Below are 23,934 nucleotides of genomic sequence, written 5' to 3' on the forward strand. Positions count from 1 at the left end.
AATTTTTCATACAAAAAACACCGTTCATAATTTTCAAACGTTAGCGCAATAAAAAGAGTTTCCGCTAGTGACACATAAAAAATAAGGGAATTCATATCCAAACAATAATTGTGAATAATTGTGAATTATCTACTGAGAAAGAGGAAGGTGAGGTGAGGGCCAAACAAACAATAAATTATACACAACCATCTCCAATTCATCTTCTAATCGAACCTTCCTCACAACTCAACTTCTTCAACAATATCTTTACCAAAGAATCCATTTTGTGACGCTTCAAAGTCTGTACCTACCAAAAAAGAATAACAGAATTTGCAAACTATAATAGACACTATGATCAATGGTTGGAGATGTTAAAAAGTTAAACTCTATTTCTAATTAATTTTCTTGAGATCTGTTGAACTCCTATTTCTACATCTTGAATGCACATTTCCAAATTTTTCACGAGACTCTGAAAATTTTCAGTAGATGGAGGCTTGTGGCTCATGAGAGACCTTTGTTGCATTCTTGAGAATCACAAATTAGACATTTCTGAACATCTGCGGTGCTTTGAGTGTCCTTTAGGATCATAGACAAATAGCAACAAATGTTCGAGTGAGCTAACGGTGACTGCTTCTGCTTCTTTCACGATTCCAAACATGGTTGTAGAGTAATTGTCTTTGTTGTTTGAGGTAGAAGCCATTAACTCGTTCTTCATCGCTTTCAAATTTAACAACACCTTTCAAATTTGCTTTTTCGCGTTCTTCCTCAAAGCCATGTATTTTATACCGTCAGCTCTGAATTCATTTTCCGTCTTCTTCTGATAATTGACTGTAGTTCATGCATGTTTTCCTTCGATGAAAAAGGCAATCCTTAGCTATGATACAAATATCCAAGATCCTAAGTGATCCTTCTAGTAGGTCATCAACACATTTTTCATTGCACTCTTGTGCTAAGGCTTGTTGTTTTATATGCAACTGAAGCAGCTTATCGATGCAGTCTTGCAAATCCTGCATACCGTTAAGTTTGTTTCATATCAAAGATGATGACGCTGAAGTGGCGCTTTCAGAACTTTTCAATCTTTGAAAATTGTCTTCAAATTGTGATATAAAGGGGTGAGGTTTAGAGGGTAAGCTGCTGCTGTGAAGATGCAGAGAGCTCTTTGTGATTGTTTCAATGACTGCCATTTTTTCTTCTCAGAGAACAGACGGTAAGAAGGTTGAGTTTTGGTTGGTTTTTTCGCTTCATATATATAACAAACAAAGTAATCAATTAAAGGAGGAAAGAAGAATATATTTGTTCTCAAATGTCACCTATCTGTATGCAATTATATCATCTTGATTTGGATCTTAGCTACCTCACCATTATCTGGCAATCCTCCGCAATCATCAAGTCTCATTCTTGAATATTTTATTTGGAAACCGCACGGATTCTAACAAAATGGCATCTTTACAATATAATAGTTTTACTCTATGAAATTGTTTGCCTTCAACAGTTTGAAATTTTGCAACAAGCTAATCAAAGATACCTTTCTCAATATATGTTATGTGTGTCGGAGAGAAAATGAATCTAATCTTGAGGAACATCTTCAGAGTCATCATCTTAGGTATGCAATAAATTTAAAAGATGTTTTCTATCCATTGTGCCAACTAATCAAGATTTAGATCTAACCATCATCACAAAAATGTTTAAGTGGTGTCTCACATGAGGAAACTATCCATGATTATGCTATTTTTGATGCAAATATTCAATAATGCATTTTATCTATTGCACCTTTCTCTGCCGAAGAGACAAGAACTGCATTAGTTATTGTTTCCATGAATTAAAATAAAGTTATAAAGTGTGAATGGAAAATAGAACAACCTAATTATATTTTCTTGATTTGGTTCTCAGCTTCCTTGCTATTCTCTTGCTGAAGTCGCAATGCTTCCGAACACGTGTGGGCTACTCATCCTTATATTTTTAAATCGGCATCACATAGATAAAAAGCATCTCTCCATGTTGCTAATATAAAATTTCAGTCTCTGCAGATCATGCAACTTGATGGCAATGATATCTTTTATTTGCAAAAGGAGAAGCTATTCAATTTTAAAATAACATGCAGTCCTTGAACATGTCTGCCTTTAGTGGATCAATTAGGGGCAAGAGGAATCTTCTTGTTCAGGTATCAATACAATGAATGCATAATGATGGCTATAGCTCCTGAGTTTAATACACTAATTAGCTGGTCCTTGGTAGATTAATCACAAACTCAACTAGCATATTTATTGCTATCATTAACATATAAAATTTGAGAACATGTGCAAGGTTTTTCTTAAGCATGAACCTACTCCGAGTGGAAGTTGTGATTGACAACTAGGATATGCATTCAAATCGACCTTGAAAGTCAAGTGGGCATACTTAATTTGCACAGGTTTCTAATTATTTTATTTTACTTCTCTTTCAACCTTCATTTTAATTTTTACCAAAAAGATAAACAAAAATTTATTAAAATCTAATTAACTGGTGACTGAACAAATAATTAAATTTGGTTAATCAGTTGTATACTTCTCTTAAAACTCAAGAAGTTTGTTGACTGATTTAACTTCACTTTCCTTTCACTTATTTTCATGGAGAATATCTGGAAGAAAAAAGGATATTGAAAGATAAAGATTTTGAAGGGAACTGAGAAAGAGACATAGATATTGAACTAATAAGAGTTTGATCCCTTGGTAATAATATTCAATATTAAAATGAAGATATAATCACATTCATGTTATCATGTACAGTTATGTAACACTCATGGAGAAAAATTGAGTGCACAAAAATCATATAGACACTATTATTAGTGGTTAAAGATGTTAAGAAGTGAAACTCTATTTCTGATTAATTTTCTTGATATTTTTTCAACTCCTATTTCTAGATCTTGAATGCACATTCCCAAATTTTCCATATGACTTGGAAAATTTTCAGTACATGGAGGCTTGTGATTGGCGCAAGATTGCAACGCTGCATCCACCTTCTCAAATTCATTTGTGTCTGATTCTTGAGAATCACAAACTACTCTTTTAGAATGCATATACTTGGATATTGCTGACCATCCGCTGTACTTTGAATTTCCTTTTGGATCTGAGATAAATAGCAACAAACTCTCTAATGAGCATAGTGTGATTGTTTCTGCTTCTTTCGAGAATCCAAGCATAGGTGAAGAGTTATTTTCTTTAATGTATGTGGAAGAAGCAATCAACTCACTCTTCAATGTTTTCAAATTTACCAACGCCTTTTGAATTTGCTTCTTCATGTTCTTCCTAAAAGCCATGTACTTTACACCCTCAACTGTGAATTCAGTTTCAATTCCTCTCTTTCTTCTGATGACTGATTGTAGTTCATACATGTTTTCCTTTGATAGCAAAAGGAAATCTTTAGCTGTACTACATATATCCAATATTCTAAGAGACCTTTGTAGTAGATCATCGACACATTTTTCATTGCATTTCTGTGACAAGGCTTGTTGTTCAATTGGCAATTGAAGTACCTCGTGATGAAAGTTTTAGATTTTTAGCCATAGATCACTAGATACAAATTATAGCATATCATCAATAACAAAGAAAGAACTAGAGATTGTGTACCTTTGAATTAGGTTGATGAGGATAACCGTAGACAACGCCGACAACTATGAGAGGGGTAACTACCCTCATTCCGTCTAGCTCTAGGTTTTCACCAATATTCAGAATAATTAACCGTCTAATGGGATGACGTTTAAATAGCTAAACGGCTGAGGGCAGGGACCTCTCATTGGGCTTATCTAAATGGTCCAACCCATCACGGTCCATTTAGTAACAAAAGCCCAATCACTCAAATTCATCATATAATTAGTGCTTAACACAATAGACCATAATTTATATTATGACATCAACTTATAATAATTGATTATTGTCAATCCATAATTGATTAATTAAATAATTAATCCAACAATCTCCCACTTGGATGACAATAGTCAATTACTAAAAGAATAAAAAATTCACTTGTCATAAAGAATTTAAAATTTAAAATTACATGTATGGTCAAAGCACTAATCATTCAAAAGAGAAGTAAGCTTTAATGCTGCAGAAATTGAATCCGATAGGGAAAACAAATCATACAGATCAAAGACTCACTTTTCTAACAAATGATGAATCTATACTGACACGTTTGAATTAAAAAGAATATGTCACTAAATAGCCCAAGCATTTTAAAAAATGCTGTAACAAACTCCCACTAACCCAAAATAACATAGACTTAATAAAATCATTATGAGTTACAATACTCATATATATAAGTCTGTGGTTAGTGGTTCTGCCAATGAGTTTTCAATATTACAGAAGTCATATATCCACATAGGTACACGAATAGTAATTACTTATAGGGATAACCTATTAAGAGAGTGTAATTACATATAGTCAAAATCAATAAATGTTCTACGACATTCAATTAATCCAAGTTTTATAAAAAAAACGTGACTATGAAAATCCATAAAAGCAAAATAGGCAATTCAATAATTCCCAAATTGGATTAACATAGACACTTAGTTTAAAGAAAAAAATGTGGATTAATGTGGCCACTAGAATGTCAATAACAAAAGAACATTTATGATTATCTCAAATTATAAGTACCACAAAAACACAATATCATACTCGATAGGAGTATTGATATTATACATTGTACTTACTATTTATGATCTCATAAAATGTGGAATGTTGGTAAAACAGAAGCACAATGTATATTTGCATGCCAAGAAATTATTGTGCATATTCCAACAAAATTGACTTAAGCATCCAATTATGATGCTCATTGAGATCGATTGAATTTTAACATATATCTCAATATAATAGAATGAGACTAAAGTTTAAAGTCTCTTAAGCTATGCCATATTTTATAGTGTGCACAAGAGTATATGGCAATAACAACAATAATATTGTGTACACATTTCTCTTGATCTCACATATATATATATAAACAAGAGTGAGATTTCTCATTTGAGCTCATAATATATAATATTGTGTACACACTCCCACTGATCCCACATATATATAAACAAGAGTAAGTGGAATTCTCATTAGTGATCACTGATACAAAATATTATAATAATGTAATATTCAACAGTGGGATACTCAATTACTAGTGCAAGATCATCAACATAAGTGGTTATATAATTTTAGCCAATAGAGTTTCATGAACTCAACCACATATTTTGCACATGAGCATAGCAGAATTATTAACACAAGTGGTAACTCAAAGATAATATGAAACCCCCATAAATACATATTTTATCAATAGCAGATATTATCAAGAATTGGGTTTCGTAGTTAACCACATATTCTGCATTTAGAATTAAGGAGAACGTAAATTTTCATTTAAGAATTTTATAACACAAAATCTCCTTTTTCACAATTAAAATTCCAAAGAATTTTATAAATATAGTAACCTCTATACGACAAATATGATGATTATATAGAAGGTTTATCATCATATGAGTGAGATAAGTCTCTATTATTATAAAATAGGATATGAGACTCTATTCACAATTTTAATAACTCACTCAAAACTCAAATGTTATAATTATACTTACACAAATTTGAGAAACAATTAGGTTACAAGCAGCGGAAATACACAAGACTTATATTTTATTATTATTGAGGATATAAGAGAAAATAGTCACAAGCTTCCATAAGTATTAAAGAATAGCAATAGCATAACTAATATCCTCAATATAAGTCTCTACAAAAATTTCATATCTAAAAATATGAAAACAAATAAATATATTTGTTTATGAGATATAGTTAGTTGACATGTAGAATTTTTCTCACTTGTTGAAGAATGATATTTTCTCCACTTGGTGGAGAATGATAGTTAAACTATCTTACCCACAAAAGGATGATTATGTTAAGTAATGTCATACCGATAGGGTATGTCCATCACGTTACACAATACATAGCAACGATTCTCCCACTTGATAGAGAAAAAAACAATGATTTGAATTAAAAAGTTTGAAAATATTTTAAATAAATTATTCAACTATTTCTCTATCACAAAATGATATGTTAAGTAACGTCACACCGATAGGGTATGTCCGCCACTCACATAACAAAGGGATAGTGGCAATCCAAAATATATATATATATATATATATATATATATATATATATATATATATATATATAATCACATATAGTTATAAATTTAATTCAAAATATAATAATATTGGATTGCAAAATTTATACAATTTTCTACATGTCTTTTAACAAAATAACTTACTTATATTAATCTCATTCAAAGATCTTAAGGATAATAAGTAAGAACTATATCATCACAATGTACCATTCTTATGTCTTACAAAATTTAGACATTGATAGAGTATTATAATTGACATAAGTATAAACATTTTAGGTACATTGAATAATAACAATTATATTAATAACAACACACCGATAGGGTATGACTGTTACCAATATAATGCTAATCTATTTAACAAAATTCGCATAATTGTACCCACGATAGGTGAGATTACAATTATACAAATAAATAATTTTTATGCTTAAGAGAATATGATATAATAATATCATGCATAAACAATTGTACTTAATTTACTCAACTTCGGTCATATTCAAACGATAGAAAAATGTGCTTAACAAAATTTTAAATTAGCACATCATAAATATGACTTTAGAATTTCTTTTATATGAAGTAGTATAATAACAAAAATTGTCATTTGGAATAGAAGTGTGTCAAATAGTTTTCTAATTTATCCAGAATAGAACTCTTAGAATAAAATTTTCAATACTCCCACTATAAATTAGAAAGAACATAAATACAAAATGGAGCCTTATAGTAAGAAAATAGTATATAACAACAGAGTTTTGTTTAGAATATTCTGAAAAAGGATTTCACTTCTATATAGGATATCATAATTGCTCAACAAAAGAGAAGAAAGACTAAGTTTCTTCATATATGCAATAATAAGCAATAAGTCACAAGAGGATAAAATAATTAAATCACAACATACCTCGGAGAGTGTGACATTCATCCTTATACTTAGAGTCAATGACTGTTGATGACTTAACGAGAATATCTTATAGTATAGTCATATCAAAATATTCATCAATGGAGAATAAGCAATTGTAAATAAACATATGTGAGACTCTAATTATAAATCAATATGATTTCTATAAGACTTCAGATATAAGGATGATACATATTTTCAAAATTGCCTCAATTCTTAAGAAGTTGTTATGATAATAGTTAACAGATAAACAACAAATAGGCTTACAAATTTTAATTCATCATTAGAATTTTAGCATAAAAAAAAAATGTAACCACGCCTCATTCATAGTTCAACATAATTGTGATCCAAATATTTAATTGCGACAAGACACATAATTAGATAGTTAATGGTGTTTGTCACAAAATTTAGAGTAATAAATTAAGGGTCTAGATTAGAGAGTATAGCAGAAAACATAATGTATATTAAAGAGAAATATGTCAATTTTAGATTCAATTAATATAAATGACATATATAATATACAACTTACTATACTCCTTTTGAAAACAAAATATTATTAAGACCCTTTAAATCAATTTGTGACAAGAATCAGGCATAAGTGTCTAAGTTCAAATATGTCGCCAAAAGAATGATCAATTAGTGAACTTTGGATTTTTATGCTAAGACAATATGAATTAAAGAATATATTAAATTCAATATATTTGGCATTAGAATTAATAAAATTGAACCTTCTAAAAATTCACAATAGTTTAAGCTCAAATATTGAGAATACATGATTTGAAATAAATTATTCTCAATTTAATTGATATCTAATCCTTACAAGATTTGACAAAATTTTGAAATTCATGCATCAAAAATACAATATCAACAATTCTCAAAATATATTAGTTTATACAAGATATTTGAGACAAGAATATAAGACTGAGTCTAAAGATTTTTCACAATACTAACACTTTAAAAGAATAATTTACATAAGTGTTATATTTTAGACTCAAATCTAGAGAATGCATGATTTAAAAGAACATATGATTCTCATATCAATTTACATAAAAAAAAATTAGAGATTTCATAAACTAATTTAAATCCAAATTTTTTATAGGTACAGAATAAATCAAATCTTCTTAAAGAATATTTTGGGTGGAATTTTTTTTTTTTTTTTTTTATCCCAAAATAATATAATATTTACTAATTAATTTGGCAATGTAAAATTTTCCATTGACACATTAATCGCATATGAGAAAATGAGATTTCTCATAGTGTCAAATAAGAGTAAGGAATCTTACCATATGATATTTTAGGAAACAATTTTATCCCCAATAAATAACGTATAAAATATCTGCATGTGTCAAAAATTCCAAAATACTATGCCAAAATAAATTATTTGGAATCAAAACAGGAAAGAATTTCAGCACCCGACTGTCGCTCGTAGGCATTACAACAGTTTCCTTTTTATTTATTTAAAATTGGGTCTTCTTTACCCGAATAAGCCAGAAGTGGGTCAAAACGACCCGACACGATCTTGCACGATACACAACAAACTATCAACGATTTTAAGGGGCCTTTTATCGTTTTCCTTTGATTTAAAAAAGACTTATGAAAATTTTCAGAATCATGATATTAATTTGAGAGAAAACGTTGATCAAAACATTTGGTTTTTAATCACGAGACAATAGAGACACCGTTAATAATTTTTAATGAATCATGCAGCCAAAACAGGATCGAAAAATATAACACAATCAATTTCAAAATTGGTAATGAACCAGACAACAATCTTAAGTCACTCATGTGACCATATAATTATTAATAATAAAACCGATTGAATTATATAATAACATGCAATAGCCATATACCTATATGTTGGGTCGGTTTCTACTTGTACGATTTCATTCATTCAATTAAAACAAGGTTCATATCAATGAAACCGATTTGGTACACAAAAAAAAAAAGAGTTACTTACGATAACAACACAAAACCCTTGAAACAATTCTGGCATTCAGGTTAAGAATTAATGTCATATTTTAGGGCTCGAAATATACAACAACTTATAACGTCAAGGATTATAATACGGTTGTAATTGAAACAACAAATAGCCATAATATGTATCTATTAGGCTCTGATACCAATTGATGAAAGTTTTAGATTTTTAGCCATAGATCACTAGATACAAATTATAGCATATCATCAATAACAAAGAAAGAACTAGAGATTGTGTACCTTTAAATTAGGTTGATGAGGATAACCGTAGACAACGCCGACAACTATGAGAGGGGTAACTACCCTCATTCCGTCTAGCTCTAGGTTTTCACCAATATTCAGAATAATTAACCGTCTAATGGGATGACGTTTAAATAGCTAAACGGCTGAGGGCAGGGACCTCTCATTGGGCTTATCTAAATGGTCCAACCCATCACGGTCCATTTAGTAACAAAAGCCCAATCACTCAAATTCATCATATAATTAGTGCTTAACACAATAGACCATAATTTATATTATGACATCAACTTATAATAATTGATTATTGTCAATCCATAATTGATTAATTAAATAATTAATCCAACACCTCGTCGATGCAGTCATGCAAATCCTGCATGCTATTAAGTTTGTTGCATATCGAAGATGATGACACTGAAGAGGAACCTTCTGAACTCATCAATCTTTGCAAATTGTCCTCAAACTGTGATACAAGAGGATGAGATGTGGATGGTAAGCTGTTGCTGCGAAGATGCAGAGAGCTCTTTGTATTTGTTTCAATGACTGCCATTTTCTTCTTCTTAGAGAACAGAAGGTTAGAAGGTGTTAATATACAAGAGTTTGATTCAAAACTTGAGTTTTGGTTGGATTTTTTGCTTAATATATATAGCGAACAAAGCAACCAATGAAAGGAGACAATAAGAATATTTTTTGTTCCTCAAATGTCACCTAATCTCTATGCAAGTTCTGTTTTATCATCTTGATTTGGATCTTAGCTACCTCGCCATTCATCAATCTTCCAACTCATCTCTGAATATTTTTTTACTTGGGAATCAAATGGATTCTATAAAAATGGCATCTTTAAAATATAATAGTTTTAGTCTATGAAATATATTGTCTGCCTACAACATGACATATTGGAAAGGAAAGTCTTCTTGTTCAACTACTATTATAGTGGTTACTTCTTGGTGGCAATGTTTATGCAGTGTCCCTAGCTGAACACCTATTAATTTATGTTCCTCTTTTTTTTTTTGTTGCAGTTATTTAACATGTAAAAAAACGCATTGATGCATATTGGTTTGTAGAAATTCACTTTCAAAAGAATAATTTGTAAAAGTATTATTATACTCCAAAAGCAGAATTTATTGATTATTTCATTGATAATAAATATGGTCACATAATTTGCTATTCAATCTATTTTTTTTTTTTGTGTGGATATAATGCATGATCCATAACACCAAAACCAATACCTCCTTTGTGCACTCGAAGTCCTTACTGATAAATGAGCATACTGTAAGTAAGACCATCTACTCCTTCATTTTGGCCTCCAAGATATGCTTAGCCTCGAGGAATTAATATCACTGTAGCGTTGCCAGGACCCTAGGTAAGGGTGTTCAAACTTTTTAATTTCATAATTTTTTTGAGAGAAATTTAAAAAATTTCTATTACTGTATAAGGGCTGTCTAATACAAGTATGTCTAAACGTTTACTTTTAGATTTTTTTTCTCCAGAGGTCCATATCAAACACCCTATTTTATATAACAATTTATGCCTATTAACAATCGATACTTTTCCTAAAAAAACTGTTGTTAGTTATTGTCATAGTATAGGGAAATATAATGACTTAAAAGTAGTATACACAATATTAATTTAGAGGTAGAAATGATCGTGTAATGTTAGACTTGACGTTATGATCAAAATAATCACCTTTGCCTAGTGCTTTCGTCTTGAATCTTAAGATGATTCCATTATTTGGGTTCGATCCCATAAGGTTGTTTTTTTAGTGATTTAAAAAATGTTAATATGGAAAAGTTAAGGAAATTAAATATATTAAATCAAATCAAATAAAACGAAAAAAATGAAAAGATACATACACTTGGTCTGTGTTGTACAACAAAATAGTCAGACAAGGATAGAAGTGCAACTTTTACAATCACAAATGAGAGAGGTGATGCGAAGAAGGGTCCAAGGGTATATTTGAGGGTGTTTAAACCAGAAAAACATAGGATTATTGGGGTAAATCCAAAAGGTTGAGGGGTTCAGCTGCATCTCCTGGATAATAGGTGGCTCCTCCCCCTGTTAATAGGTCTATCAAGATAATAAGGATGACTCCCATTCCTCAAGATTTTGTGCTATATATTTTCTTAGGAGGATTAATTGCATTCAACTATGTGATAAAAAATGAAAAAAGATTAAGAGAAAAAGATGAGGAGATAAAAAAGGTAATAAGCAAGAAGAGAAAGGGAAGTTCATACCATTTAAAATTATAGCTTTGTGCAATGGGATATGCATTTGATACTTTCTAGCCTTATAACTTACGGAAGATAATGTATTGCACTACAAGAAAATTGGTGATTTGCTACGAATTATAGGTAGCTAATTCCTAGCAACAGTCAAGTAGTTGCCATTTTACTGTGGGTTAGCTACCATACTGATCGTAGCATGGATTGTGCGGCAAATTACTGTGGGTTAGCTATCATAGCTTTGTGCAAATGAGCATTTGAGACTTTCTAGCCTTATAACTTACGGAAGATAATGTTTTGATAGTCGGTGCTCACCTTTGTTGTTCTCATAATTTTGGGTGTGCCCTCTAACAGTAAAGAGACAAACTATGAAAGCGTTGAAAAACATATTTAGGAAGTTGTAGTATAATTACAAAGATTTTGATGAATAATGAGAGTTATCAAAATTTTAATGCAAACATGATTGTCTGAGATGACACTAAACTTCAATTTGTTCCAGTTGTCATTGAAGTGCACTTAAAAGAAATGAAGAAGCTAATATATATATAGCGTATTCCGCTTTCAACCACCAAAATGTCTGAAAGTTAATTTTGTCGAGCAATTGATGCAAAGAGTGTTCCAATTGTACTTGAAAACACGACCGTTTCTTTCATTCGAAATCACCCAAATGCAAGAAAGCCATAAAAGATGCATAGTTGACCGGTGATGCTTTGATGATCCTCCTAAATGACCGAATTGAAGTAAATGGTCTGAAATGCGAGCTAGAGTCACCGTAAAATAACCTAGCCAATAAGAAACAAATGTCCAAATAGATCCAAAGAAGTTACAATGCAAAAAACAAATGATGAATATCCTCATTAAATCCACAACCACCCACACATAATTGCTGCTAGCCCCGTCGCAAAAGATTATCAGTAGTAGGAGTGCGATTCTGAAAAGTATAATATATATTATGATGGTCAAGTTTATATATAACATATGTAATAATAATCTATTCATCAATAGAGTACTAACGCATCCAAACAGAACAGAGAAAGCTAGGTGGAAAAATTATGGATTAAGAGAATATGAGTGGATGAGTGACAACTTAGAATGAATGCAAGTGATTTAGAGCCTGTCACATCAGATATTGAGATACGTGGCAAAATTCAAATGGGGCAGCATACGACGGATGACGCCAAGAAGATATTAACAAATTAAAATGCAAGTGATTTTGAGGATCTATATTAACAAATTAAATAGACAAGTGATATAGAGCTTGCCACATCAGATATTGAGCAAAATAATTAATAGAGTGGGGGCACTTTCCCCCAATGTGTTATACCTAGATTCGTGGTTGCTGGTGCTGCAAGTTATCGAAGTGAAGCCACGGTTGTGGATGTCGTTAACCAGTATTGTCAACTGTCACAACAGCCTTACATTCTCTGATGGTTGCTACTGTGTTGTGGGATTTATTGCCAAGAAGCCAGAAGAGTTGGTTTTATCAAGAAAGCTGCAGATAGGTTAAGTTGTTACCATTACTCACGGCTTCTTCAGCTGACTTCAGAATCACAAGTGAGTTTTCTCTCGACGTGAAATTATTAGCTTAGTTTACAATGGAATTGATTTAATTAATTAATTAATTATGTAACAAACAGGGTTCTTATCATCATGGAGCTAGCTCTTTCATAAAAAAAAAAATCATTGAGCTAGCTATTACACGGGAGAAACACGACCTCATTGGAAAACCTGTTCCACTACACAACTATCCACCTGACATTTATGAGTGTAAGATTGCTTGTGTTTAGTTCTCTATTATTTTTATGGGATGATCATGTGTTTGTGCTTGCTAAAGAATGGGTAGATTAAGCTTTGTTTGGTAAAAAAAAGTGAATAGCGGACAAGTGATAAGTTGGTTATAGTTGATAGTGGATAAAATGACTGATTGAATTTTGTAGTTTTTGTTAAAATTAGCGGTTGAGCCGGCTTATAAGTATGAAAAAGGTATATTTAATTAATAAATTGACTTTTTTTCAATTACGGGTACAAGGGTAAAATTGAGATAAAAAATGATATAAGCTACTTGAATTATGTTATTAAAAAACTATATAAGCCAGTAAAAATATATGCTCGTGAGAAAGTGATGGTTACCAAATAAACCTTTTTTTTTTTTTTTTAGTTAAATGAGCTTACAAAACCGACCCAAAGTCCAAAATGCAAGCTAATTCAATGTACGAATAAGCTGTACGCTCAAATATGTTGTTTGCCAAACAGACCCTAAGTCCAAAATGCAAGCTCATTCAATGTACAACTAACATAACATTTCTAATAATGATTTGATTGAAATCAATATCCCCCACTTTTGATTAATGGGTTGTCTAATTAAAATTGAATGAAACACGAAGAAGATATGCCTGCACCAATATCTTCCATAATAGATACTCTAATGAGCTGTATAAGGAGGGTGATTTCTGGGCTAATGTTTGATCAGGGACAACGAGCCATCCTTTTATTCTTTAGACTACACTTTATGGGTGAAATACAAGTTGTTAGATTTGGATTATGTGTACCTATGATTACAATATTACCTATATATCCGGTTAACATAAGGTGTTATCCAGGGCTCCATTCCGAGAATATGTATATCGGTAAAATGCTTGAGACCTTTTTTTAAAGCCATGCTCTATCAGTGATGAATGTGGCTCTAACTCGATTACTTTCAAATTAGGGCTTTTGTCAAGGTCTTTGCAATACATTACCTGCATAGCCGTGGTGCGCAATGTGGAATGTTAGTTTAGCATTCTCTTTTCTTTTTTTATAAGTTAAATTTAGTGGCGAGGTGGGTTGAATTTATGTGAGACGCCAGTTGGAATTTTATCCGTCTTTGATTCCTCCTACAAAATTTCAGTCTTTTCTAAGTTCAGTCTCATCAAGATTTATTAGCTTTCTTTGTGGACCACATTTGTCTTTGGAAATAACCTTAATTTGTTAATAGATGTGAAAGTGTACACTCTTTGTATTGTATGCTGTCAAAAAATTTATTTCTTTTCTGATTCTTGTATTTTTGTTAGCATATGTATATGGACTCGGTGAATCTGTCGGAGGGGAATGTACCAATGGCTTCTGCCGACGAGGACATTCCCAGTTGTTCCCAGACTAAGGAGAAGAGGAAAAAAAAAAGGACAACCGAAGAACCTATCCCAAGAATGAAGCTTGCTTTGACGAAGAAATCTGAGTTGGAAAAGGCAGTCAGTGAGCTTTTCACTGAACAGTATAAACTCAACTTCAAAAATGCTCAAGCTCAAGTAGCCTTGCTATGCCCTGTTGGCACCGATCTATATGCTATGAACTTTCTCAAAAGGTGAAGAATGGTGAGATTTTTAGTGATGATGATGATGAGGAAGAAGAATAAGATGTACTGCATACTCTACCATGGGCAACTTTGTTGTCAATGCGGCGCGGCCAATCCAAAATTGGCGTAGCGAGGGAGCGGTGTGCGTAGCAGGCGCTATTTCAGCGGTACGGTCACAAATAAATTTAATACTAAAATACCATGCTATTAAAAAAAAATACTAAATACCTTAAACATTTTACAAAATTCATGAAAAATACTAAAATACCTTATATTACTACTATTATTTTATTACTCAAGTAGTGGTCTATTATTTTTTATAACCATTATTGATTTTTTTTAAACAATAACCATTATTGATCTATTATTAATAAATAGTACTATTTTTATTTAAATATATTACTATTGTTTTTTTTATGTATATAAATAAAACTACTATTGGTTTTTTTTATTAAATAAAAGATCAAAAGAGGCCGTGCCGTGAAAGTAATAAAACAAGGCCAGCCCACCTATTTTTAAGCCCATTATACTCTCGGGTTGTATAAATTTGACCAGCCCACATAAGTCTTCACTAACAAATAAACCCTATAGACCTAATTCCGTGCATTGAGCCGCCGCATAAAAAATCACCTTCTTTCCTTCACTTCTCCTTCTCAGTTTTTTCACAGACAATCAAAGATTTCTTTCATTTCTTCTCATTCTTCTTTCATTTCTTCTCATTCTTCTTCTCTTGACTGTGAAAAAGGATGAAAGGTACAATTTGACCCGCGTAAACTCAGATCCAGCTGTTCTTCCCTGCACCACCGAACATCGGCCGCTTCACCCACTTTCTCCAAACGCTTCGCCTTGTAGCGTTGCGTCGCGTTTTGTATTTTTTGGCCGCTTTGCGCTGGTAGCGGCAACTATTGACAATAGAGATGTGGGCAATCAAAAGCAAAAAAATGCTTCCAAGTTTGAAGGACAAAAAAAATTTTAGGCAAGTCCTTTTCTTTTTCATATATCTACCTCTTCATATTATATTCCATTTTTCTATTTTAAACGCTAAAAATTCTTTTTTCTCTCAGGTTTCGTTTAAAAATTCTTTTTTCTCTCAGGTTTCAGATCTTGTTGAGGATCATCATGGCATAAAAAACTATAGGAGCTGGTTTTCTGTGGCTTGGTAGGTTTCGAAATGTACATCTTTTTTCCGTCATGATTTATTTCCTAAATTTTTCTTTGTTCGTTTGACAAATCGAACTTGTGTTTAGGTACCCGATTTACGTGATCCCTACTGGATCAACGATTAAAAACTTAAACTTAAACATAGCATTTTTCACCTTTCATAATCTATCAAGTCAATCTAAATGTATATTCATATCTTTCATTTTGACATGTCTAAATATGCAACAAAGTTCTCATTGCACCTACTTGATTTTTTTATCTCTTCCTTTTTCACATGCAAAAATCAACCAAAATTGCAAGACAAACCCTTGAAGATGGCTCTTCCTATTTATGTCTTAACTACTTATAACCTGAAAGGGTCAATTTTGACTCTTTCGAAAGCATCAGATTCACATGAAATGAACTCTTTGTTGAAGGCTGCCGATGTTTGGTTAAATTGCTTGAAGGTTGAAGTTCATCATGACTACAACCATTTTGTCAAGGATGGTAATCAGCGGATAGAAAAATAGAAAAGCTTCATGTGAATCCGCAACTTTTTTATTTTTCGATTCACTCCTTACTATCCTTGACAAAATAGTTGTAGTCATGATCAACCTCAACCTTCAAACTCTTTAACCAAACATCGGCAGCCTTCATGAAAGAGTTCATTTCATGTGAATCCGACTCTTCCGGAAGAGTCAAAATTGACCCTTTCAGGTTATAAGTAGTTAAGCCAAAAATAGTTAGACCCATCTTCAAGGGTTTGTCTTGCAATTTTGATTGATTTTTGTCTGTGCGATAGGAAGAGATATAAAATCAAGTAGGTGCAATGATAACTTAGTTGTGTATTTAGTAATGTCAAAATGAAAGATATGAATAGACAATTAGATTGAGTTGATAGATTATGAAAGGTGAGAAATGCTGCATTTAAGTTTTTAAGCGTTGATAGGATCCCGTAAATCGGATACCTAAACACAAGTTCGATTTGATAGACGGACAAAGAAAAATTTAAGAAATAAATTATGACAGCAAAAGATGTACATTTAGAAACCTACCATGCCACAAAAAACCAACTACATGGTGATATATCACTGCTCCCATAGTTTTTTATGCCAGCATGCTCCTTAGCAAGATCTGAAACCTAAGAGAAAAAAGAATTTGTGGCATTTAAACTAGAAAAATGGAATATAATGTGAAGAAGTAGATATGAAAAAGAAAAGGACTTGCCTTAATAAGAGAATTCCTTTTGGTCAGTCCATACTTAAGGCAAGTTATGAATCTGTAATATTATTTGATATTTTGTTTTGCCTTGCATTTGGTGAATACTGATGCATATTTTGATAAAGTTTGTGCCACATGTAGGATGTGCATGTTTAAAATATTATGACTTTTTTAGCCACTTAGAATAAGTTATGAATGTAGATGCTTAGTTTTAGAGTAATTTACTCGTCAGTTGCCCAAGTAAGACTTGGATTTTAATGGTTTCAACTTCATTACCAGGTGATGCTGATTTTTAGAGGTTTTAAAGTTGTTACAGAGTGAAGATATGACTTTAAAAATATAGCCCTTCAATCTTTTCAAGTGCTTCTTTAAATCTGATATGAAAGGATGAGGTGAAGAAGGCAATCTATTGAAGCAAGTATCCAGAAAGTGTTAAAAAGGTGGGTGATAATATGTAGAGCTGCTTTAGACTTGAGACTATTTTGTTTCATTGGTTCGGTCTACCTACATATAGCACATTACCTTATCTTTATCTGATTCTCACCTTCCTTGTTATCATCTACCAAAGGTTTCCAATACATTCTGCGTCGTCTCAGACATGAATTTTTAACTTGGTACCACACGAATAAATGGCAGCTTTGCATCTTGCTACATGCTAGTATAAAATTCCAATATATGAAGATAATGCGCATTGTATTGGCATCTTGTTACTTGCATCTTGTTTGCAGATGGATAATCTATTCTATTAGAAAAAAAAAAGCAAGCAGTCTTTGAATTTGTCTACCTTCAGATGATCAATTAATGGCAACATGAATCTTCTTGTTTAATGGAAAATCGATAGTAGTACTTAAAACTTGAATAAATATGGCTTGTGCTTAAAAAATGACAAATATAATTTGTTGAATTTACTGATGTTAGGTTTGCAAATATAAGAACAATGTGAAATATATAATCCTTGGACCTTGGTAGATGACGACCTCTAGTTTAATTTTTTTTAAACTGATTCATTATTTTTTATTTATTTATGGAATTATACTAATTTTAGAATTTCTATTGACATTGGAGTTTCTTGATTACCTCTTTCATTTTTATTTTATTTTATCATTTCTTACATTCTTTGTTAGATGGTTTGGTGATGTCTGTCCGTTGAACTTCTTATTTACAGGCTCCAAGATGATGTTGTTGATGCACTTTGTTCTTTGGCTCATGCACTTGGTGATGATTTCAATATTTTTATATCATCAAAAGACTGAACTGTCAACTTCGTGTTGAGGTTGTTAGTGATCCGCTAGATGATGTTCAGAATGATCTTTATGAAGTTGGATCTGATGCTCACAAACTCAATGGCCATCAGGTATACTATACTCTTTTGATTAGTTATATAATTTTTGTTGTACGTAGTATGACTCAAAATTGGAGTTTTGTAGGCTTGCTAAAATTGGGGCCCAATTTTGGCTGAGTTTGGAGACTTCTATCTCGACAAAAATCGGCACCCGAAGTGATAAAATCCGCGCTCGACATGTTGAAATTAATAATAATTGATCGAATTATTATATGAAATTAGAACACACTTACTTGGAAACCATGGTGACCGGATTCGACGAGATTGAAGACAAAGTCTTCCTTTGCCTTTCACATGCTCCAAACTTAGGGTTTTCGATGGGGCAAACCACTAATGAGCAGAATAGTCAGAGTGATGGCAAAGGGGACCTAGCCTCTCTATTTATAACCGTGCAACCCTAGGCACCACCCATCATGGGCCTAGTGTTTGGGCCTACACTATGTTTCTACACAAATCAGATTAAGTGTCTAAAAGCCCATTATCTATTGATCACTTTTATTAGGGCCTAAGCATCATCAAATGGATCACAACATCAATCCGTTTTTATTTATGCAAAAAAATAGAAACGTATTTTTCAGCATGGATTTGTTCCAATTTTTCAGGGATAATTTTACTATAAATATAAACCTTCTAGATAAAAGTTAGGTAGAGAGTAGAAAAACAGGGTTTAGAAACAAAAAACAAACTAGGGTTTATAGAGATTTCTTTTGGCAACAAACACTAGGGTTGGGATTGTTTTGATTAACCTTGAACAAAACACTATTACGATAAAGTCTATTGGTCACGGGAAGAGATTAAGGACTATGGGTGGAATTAGGTTTGAAAACTAATTCTGGTAACCCTTTTGATATCTCTTTGTAAAGTTATTCATCGTTATAGTGGAATGGAGAGCTGCTCTCCCCCCCAGACTAAGTCAGTATTGGACCGAACTGCGTAAACAAATTTTCATGTGCTCTCTCTCTCTCTCTCTCTCTCTCTCACATACTGTTTTGTACTTTTACTTGTGTTTATAACTGTCACCCACATTGTTTTGGTTGCTTGATTAATTTGCTCCACACATCAAATATTCTATTGGTGTGATTTTTCAACGAATTCACAACAATTGACGCCCACCGTGGGGCAAGGAACAAATCGATAATCATGTACCATGGGTTCAAAGTGGAATATCGAAAAGTTCATTGGAAGTAATGATTTTGGGTTATGGAAGGTGAAGATGGAAGCGATTTTGATACAGAAAAAGTGTGCACAAGCTTTGAAGGATGAAGGTGTGTTATCGGTCACCATGTCGCAAGCTGAGAAGACCGAGATGGTGTTCAAGGCTAGAAGTACCATTGTCTTGTGCCTCGGGGATAAAGTTTTGAGGGATGTCACGAAGGAAACAACCGCGACATTGATGTGGTCAAAGTTGGAGTCGTTGTATATGACCAAATCCTTGGCTTATAGGCAATTTCGAAAGCAACAACTCTACTCATTCAAGATGGTGGAGTCAAAGGCCATCTTGGAGCAACTCACGAAGTTCAACAAAATCCTTGATGATTTGGAGAACATTGAGGTGCATCTTGAGGATGAAGATAAAGCTATACTCTTGTTGTGTGCTCTATCGAGATCTTTCGAATCTTTCAAGGATTCCATGCTCTATGGCAAAGAAGGCACTGTCACCCTAGAAGAAGTTCAAGCGGCTTTGAGAACCAAGGTGTTGACCAAGTCCAACTTGAGAGCTCATGAAAACAGTGAAGGCCTAAGTGTTTCAAAAGGGAATGGTGGAGGTAGAGGTAACCTCTGAAAGAGTGGTAACAAGTCAAAGTTTAAGTGCTTTAACTCTCACAAGATGGGTCACTTCAAGAAGGATTGTCCGCAGAACAATGGTAACTCTGCACAAATTGTCTCCGAGGGTTATGAGGATGCGGGTGCTTTGGTGGTGTCTCGTTGGGGTGATGAAGAAGGTGATGTCTCTCACCTTGGGACTGATGCCTTATAGAGCGGTGGTCGTCTGGAGAGACGTTAAACACTCAACATCAGCCTGGAGAGGCGATGGTAAGAATACTCATGATCAACCTTTGAGGTGGAGTTGCAAGGTGAAAGTCATAATGGATGCACGCATTGCAAGTTGAGGTAGAGAAAGCTCAGCTTAAGGTGGAGTTGATGACACCGGAAATGGTACAACTATGGAGACCTTGGGTGCTAGGCTCTAGTTGTTATCAAGGGAATTGTTCAAGAAGATGGGAGGCATTCATGAGTTTGAAGAATGTATGGCATGACTTGTGTGATTACCTAAAAGACCAAGGGTGATTGGATGCAAGGAGATCTTCAAGGAAGCGGGAGACGTTTCGTGGTTGAAGAGGGTTTGGTGTATACTTGTAAAACTACCTAAAATTCTAGTGTAGCTGGATGCAAGAATCTTTAAGAAGGCGGAAAGCATTCTGAGGGTTGAAGAGGTACAGGCCGACCGTCCTAGGCCTAAAAAATAAGTATGAAATTTGGGCCTAAACAAAAATTAGGGGTTCACTAGGCCCTAAAAAACATTGCTTAAATTCTAATAGGAGATGTGGTTGGTAGCAGTGGGGTGTTCTTTGTTGGCTCATTTATAATTTTTTTTTTTGTGATGTTATAAAGGGAGTTCAAATGTCTATCCTTCCACCATCTCAAACCCTTCCGTTAAAATCAAAAGAAACCATCTCACACCCCTTAAACTCTTCAAGCAAATTATTTTCACAATATGAAAATTTAATTTTTTTTATATACTCATTTGTTTTTGACCTAAATTGTGGGTTAGTCATAGACCACCAAATTCTCAGAAAAGGCTGTGGTTGGTCTAACTAACTTCCTAACCAACTTTACTAATATGAGGTATATCTCTATTGGCTACTTAAACTAATGCGAAATTACAAAAAATGGAGTGTTACACCGTTGATGTTTCTCGACTCACCAACCAAATTGTCCTCTATCATAGAAAAACTACTTAAACTAATGCGAAATTATGAAAAATGGAGTGTTACACCGTTGATGTTTCTCGACTCACCAACCAAATTGTCCTCTATCATAGCAAAAATTAGCTTGAATTAGAATTAGTTTATATTTGATTTCCTAAGATTTATTTAAGGATTATATTAGATCTAATTTAAAAATCCAAATTGATTGATTGGGATTTGATCTAATTCTAATTTATCGGTATTACAAAATGCATTATATCTCTAATTTTAAAGGATATTTACCCTAAAATATAAACATAAACTTTTACTTATTAAAGGTATTATATAAAAATACAGGATCACATTGTATTCTTAGTTTATAGGCTAAATAAAAAACCATAATTCATGAAAAAATATTAACAAGAACATTTTTTATTTATTTCATATTTGATAATTAGCCTTAGTCAGACGATTACATCCAGATTCATGAGACTAGTTGGGAATAAAATAGTAATACAAATAAAGTTGATAATCAATCATGTAGCTAGATATCTAGCTAGGAGATTAGGCGAGTGACTTCAAATAGAGAGAAGCACCATTGTCTATTGGTGTAAGATTGAGTATCTTGGTGGCTGCCTCCAAAACCCATGATTCTGGGGATTGATAGAGAGATGAGGAAGCACCATAGCAAGAAGCAAGCATGTCAGTGTTGATGTCTCCTGGATTGAGTGCCACCACTGCTATTCCTTTAGGCTAATCTTCAGCAACAGACTTGGTGAGTCCTTCAATTGCCCATTTGGATGCAGAGTAAGGTGCTACAAGTGCAACACCTGATCTTCCCCAACCTGAAGACATGTTCACTATTATCCCTCCCTCTTCATTCGTGTTCTTTTTAACCATCAAATGAATGAAGTACCTCAACACATTGGCAGTACCTTTCAAGTTGGAACCTCCCAAATCAAACTCTTTAGACGGAACCTCCCACATCATGTTGTTCTTGTTAACGACTCCAGCGCCGTTCACTATAATATCTGAAGGACCTCCATTTATCTCCATAACAGTGTGTGCCATCTCTTCAACCCTGTTATTGCAAAATCAATATTGAGGAATATGTGATGGCTGTTCTTGGAAAGTTGAGATTGAAGAGAGTCGAGTTTATCCTGATCACATGAACATCCAATAATGGTGTAGCCGCGATGCCTTTGCTAATTATTCAATCAAAAGAGTCCTTCCGAGGCCTTTGCTAACATTAGTTTTCATCACTGTTCGATTTCCTTCGCTCCTCCCTATTCCAATTCCCATTTCGATCCCTTTTCCTCCGCCTCTCTCACCGTCACTACCAGACATCTCCAATCCAATTCTTCTTCCACTTTTTCAATTCTATAATTCTTGAGAGCATATTTATAATCTATTAGATTCATGCATTTTTTATTTTTAATGTAAAAATATTATTTTATATAATAAAATCCAATTTTTTCATCCTATTTTATTATATAATTAGTTGTTTACCTTATTGGTTTTTTTTAAATATTTGTATGTATTAAAACTGTATAATTATTATGCTTTTAAAGGATATACACAATAAAACATAACCATAAGTTTTCTCCTAATTAAAGATATTGCTTAATAATTAAGGATTTGATCATATTTTTCTTTATTAGGAAAATATAAAAAAAATTGATGATAAAATTCACGAGAACATATTTCTTAGGATATATTTATTCACGAGAACAAATTTATTAAAAATTTATACTTTTAAAAGATATATAATTATTATGTATTAAAAATATCTTCTTGACACTTGACTTATTGCATGTATTCCTTATGAGTCATGATACTTGATTTATTGTATGGGTAACACTTGGCATGTTGCATGTATTTCTCTTGACACTTGGTTTGTTGCATGTATTTCACATGACACTTGGTCAATTGCATGTGTAATACTTGGGTTGCTACAAGTATTCCTCTTGACACTAGGCTTGTTGCATGTGTTTTTCAAGATTCATGACACTTGATTTATTGCATGAGTAACACTTGGTTTATTGCATGGGTAACACTTGGCATGCTGCATGTATCCTCTTGACACTTGGCTTGTTGCATGTTTCCCTCACGAGTCAAGTGTTGTTACTCATGAGGAATACATGCATCAAGCTAAGTGTCAAGAGAAATACATGCAACAAGTCAAGTGTTATCCATACAATAAAGAAAGTATCATCACTAATGGAATACATGCATCAAGCTAAGTGTCATGAGAAATACATGCAGCAAGTCAAGTGTTATCCATACAATAAAGCAAGTGCCATGACTCATGAGGAATACATGCAATAAGTCAAGTGTCAAGAAGATATTTTTAATACATAATAATTGTATATCCTTTAAAAGTATAAATTTTTAATAAATATGTTCTCGTGAATAAACATATTCTAAGAAATATGTTCTCGTGAATTTTAACATCAATTTTTTTTTTATATTTTCCTAATAAAGAAAAACATGATCAAATCCTTAATTATTAAGCAATATATTTAATTAGTAGAAAACTTATGGTTATGTTTTATTGTGTATAT

At 32.7% G+C, this 23,934-nt stretch overlaps 1 protein-coding gene, 1 long non-coding RNA gene and 2 pseudogenes across 2 annotated transcripts; 1 reads left to right on the forward strand and 3 right to left on the reverse strand.

Moving 5' to 3' along the window:
* Positions 1-108: 108 nt before the first annotated feature.
* Positions 109-1,690, reverse strand: LOC146931066 (uncharacterized; annotated as a pseudogene).
* Positions 1,691-2,523: 833 nt separating this feature from the next.
* On the reverse strand, positions 2,524-10,173 carry LOC146931067 (uncharacterized). The gene is made up of 2 exons (XM_085702557.1): positions 9,555-10,173; positions 2,524-3,490 (listed from the first exon to the last, which is right to left on the reverse strand). The coding sequence occupies exons 1-2, from the start codon at positions 9,753-9,755 to the stop codon at positions 2,801-2,803; spliced, it is 891 nt and encodes a 296-aa protein (XP_085558683.1). The 5' UTR covers positions 9,756-10,173; the 3' UTR covers positions 2,524-2,800.
* A 7,229-nt stretch (positions 10,174-17,402) lies between these two features.
* Positions 17,403-18,916, forward strand: LOC146931068 (uncharacterized). The gene is made up of 3 exons (XR_015006592.1): positions 17,403-17,559; positions 18,285-18,473; positions 18,547-18,916. It is a non-coding gene; the product is annotated as an uncharacterized LOC146931068 (long non-coding RNA).
* A 3,018-nt stretch (positions 18,917-21,934) lies between these two features.
* On the reverse strand, positions 21,935-22,717 carry LOC146931069 (NADPH-dependent pterin aldehyde reductase pseudogene; annotated as a pseudogene).
* Between the last annotated feature and the right edge of the window lie 1,217 nt (positions 22,718-23,934).

Source organism: Medicago sativa, chromosome 4 (assembly GCF_051527215.1).
Source record: "Medicago sativa cultivar Bolivia chromosome 4, Bolivia_mono, whole genome shotgun sequence".
Taxonomy (NCBI): domain Eukaryota; kingdom Viridiplantae; phylum Streptophyta; class Magnoliopsida; order Fabales; family Fabaceae; genus Medicago; species Medicago sativa.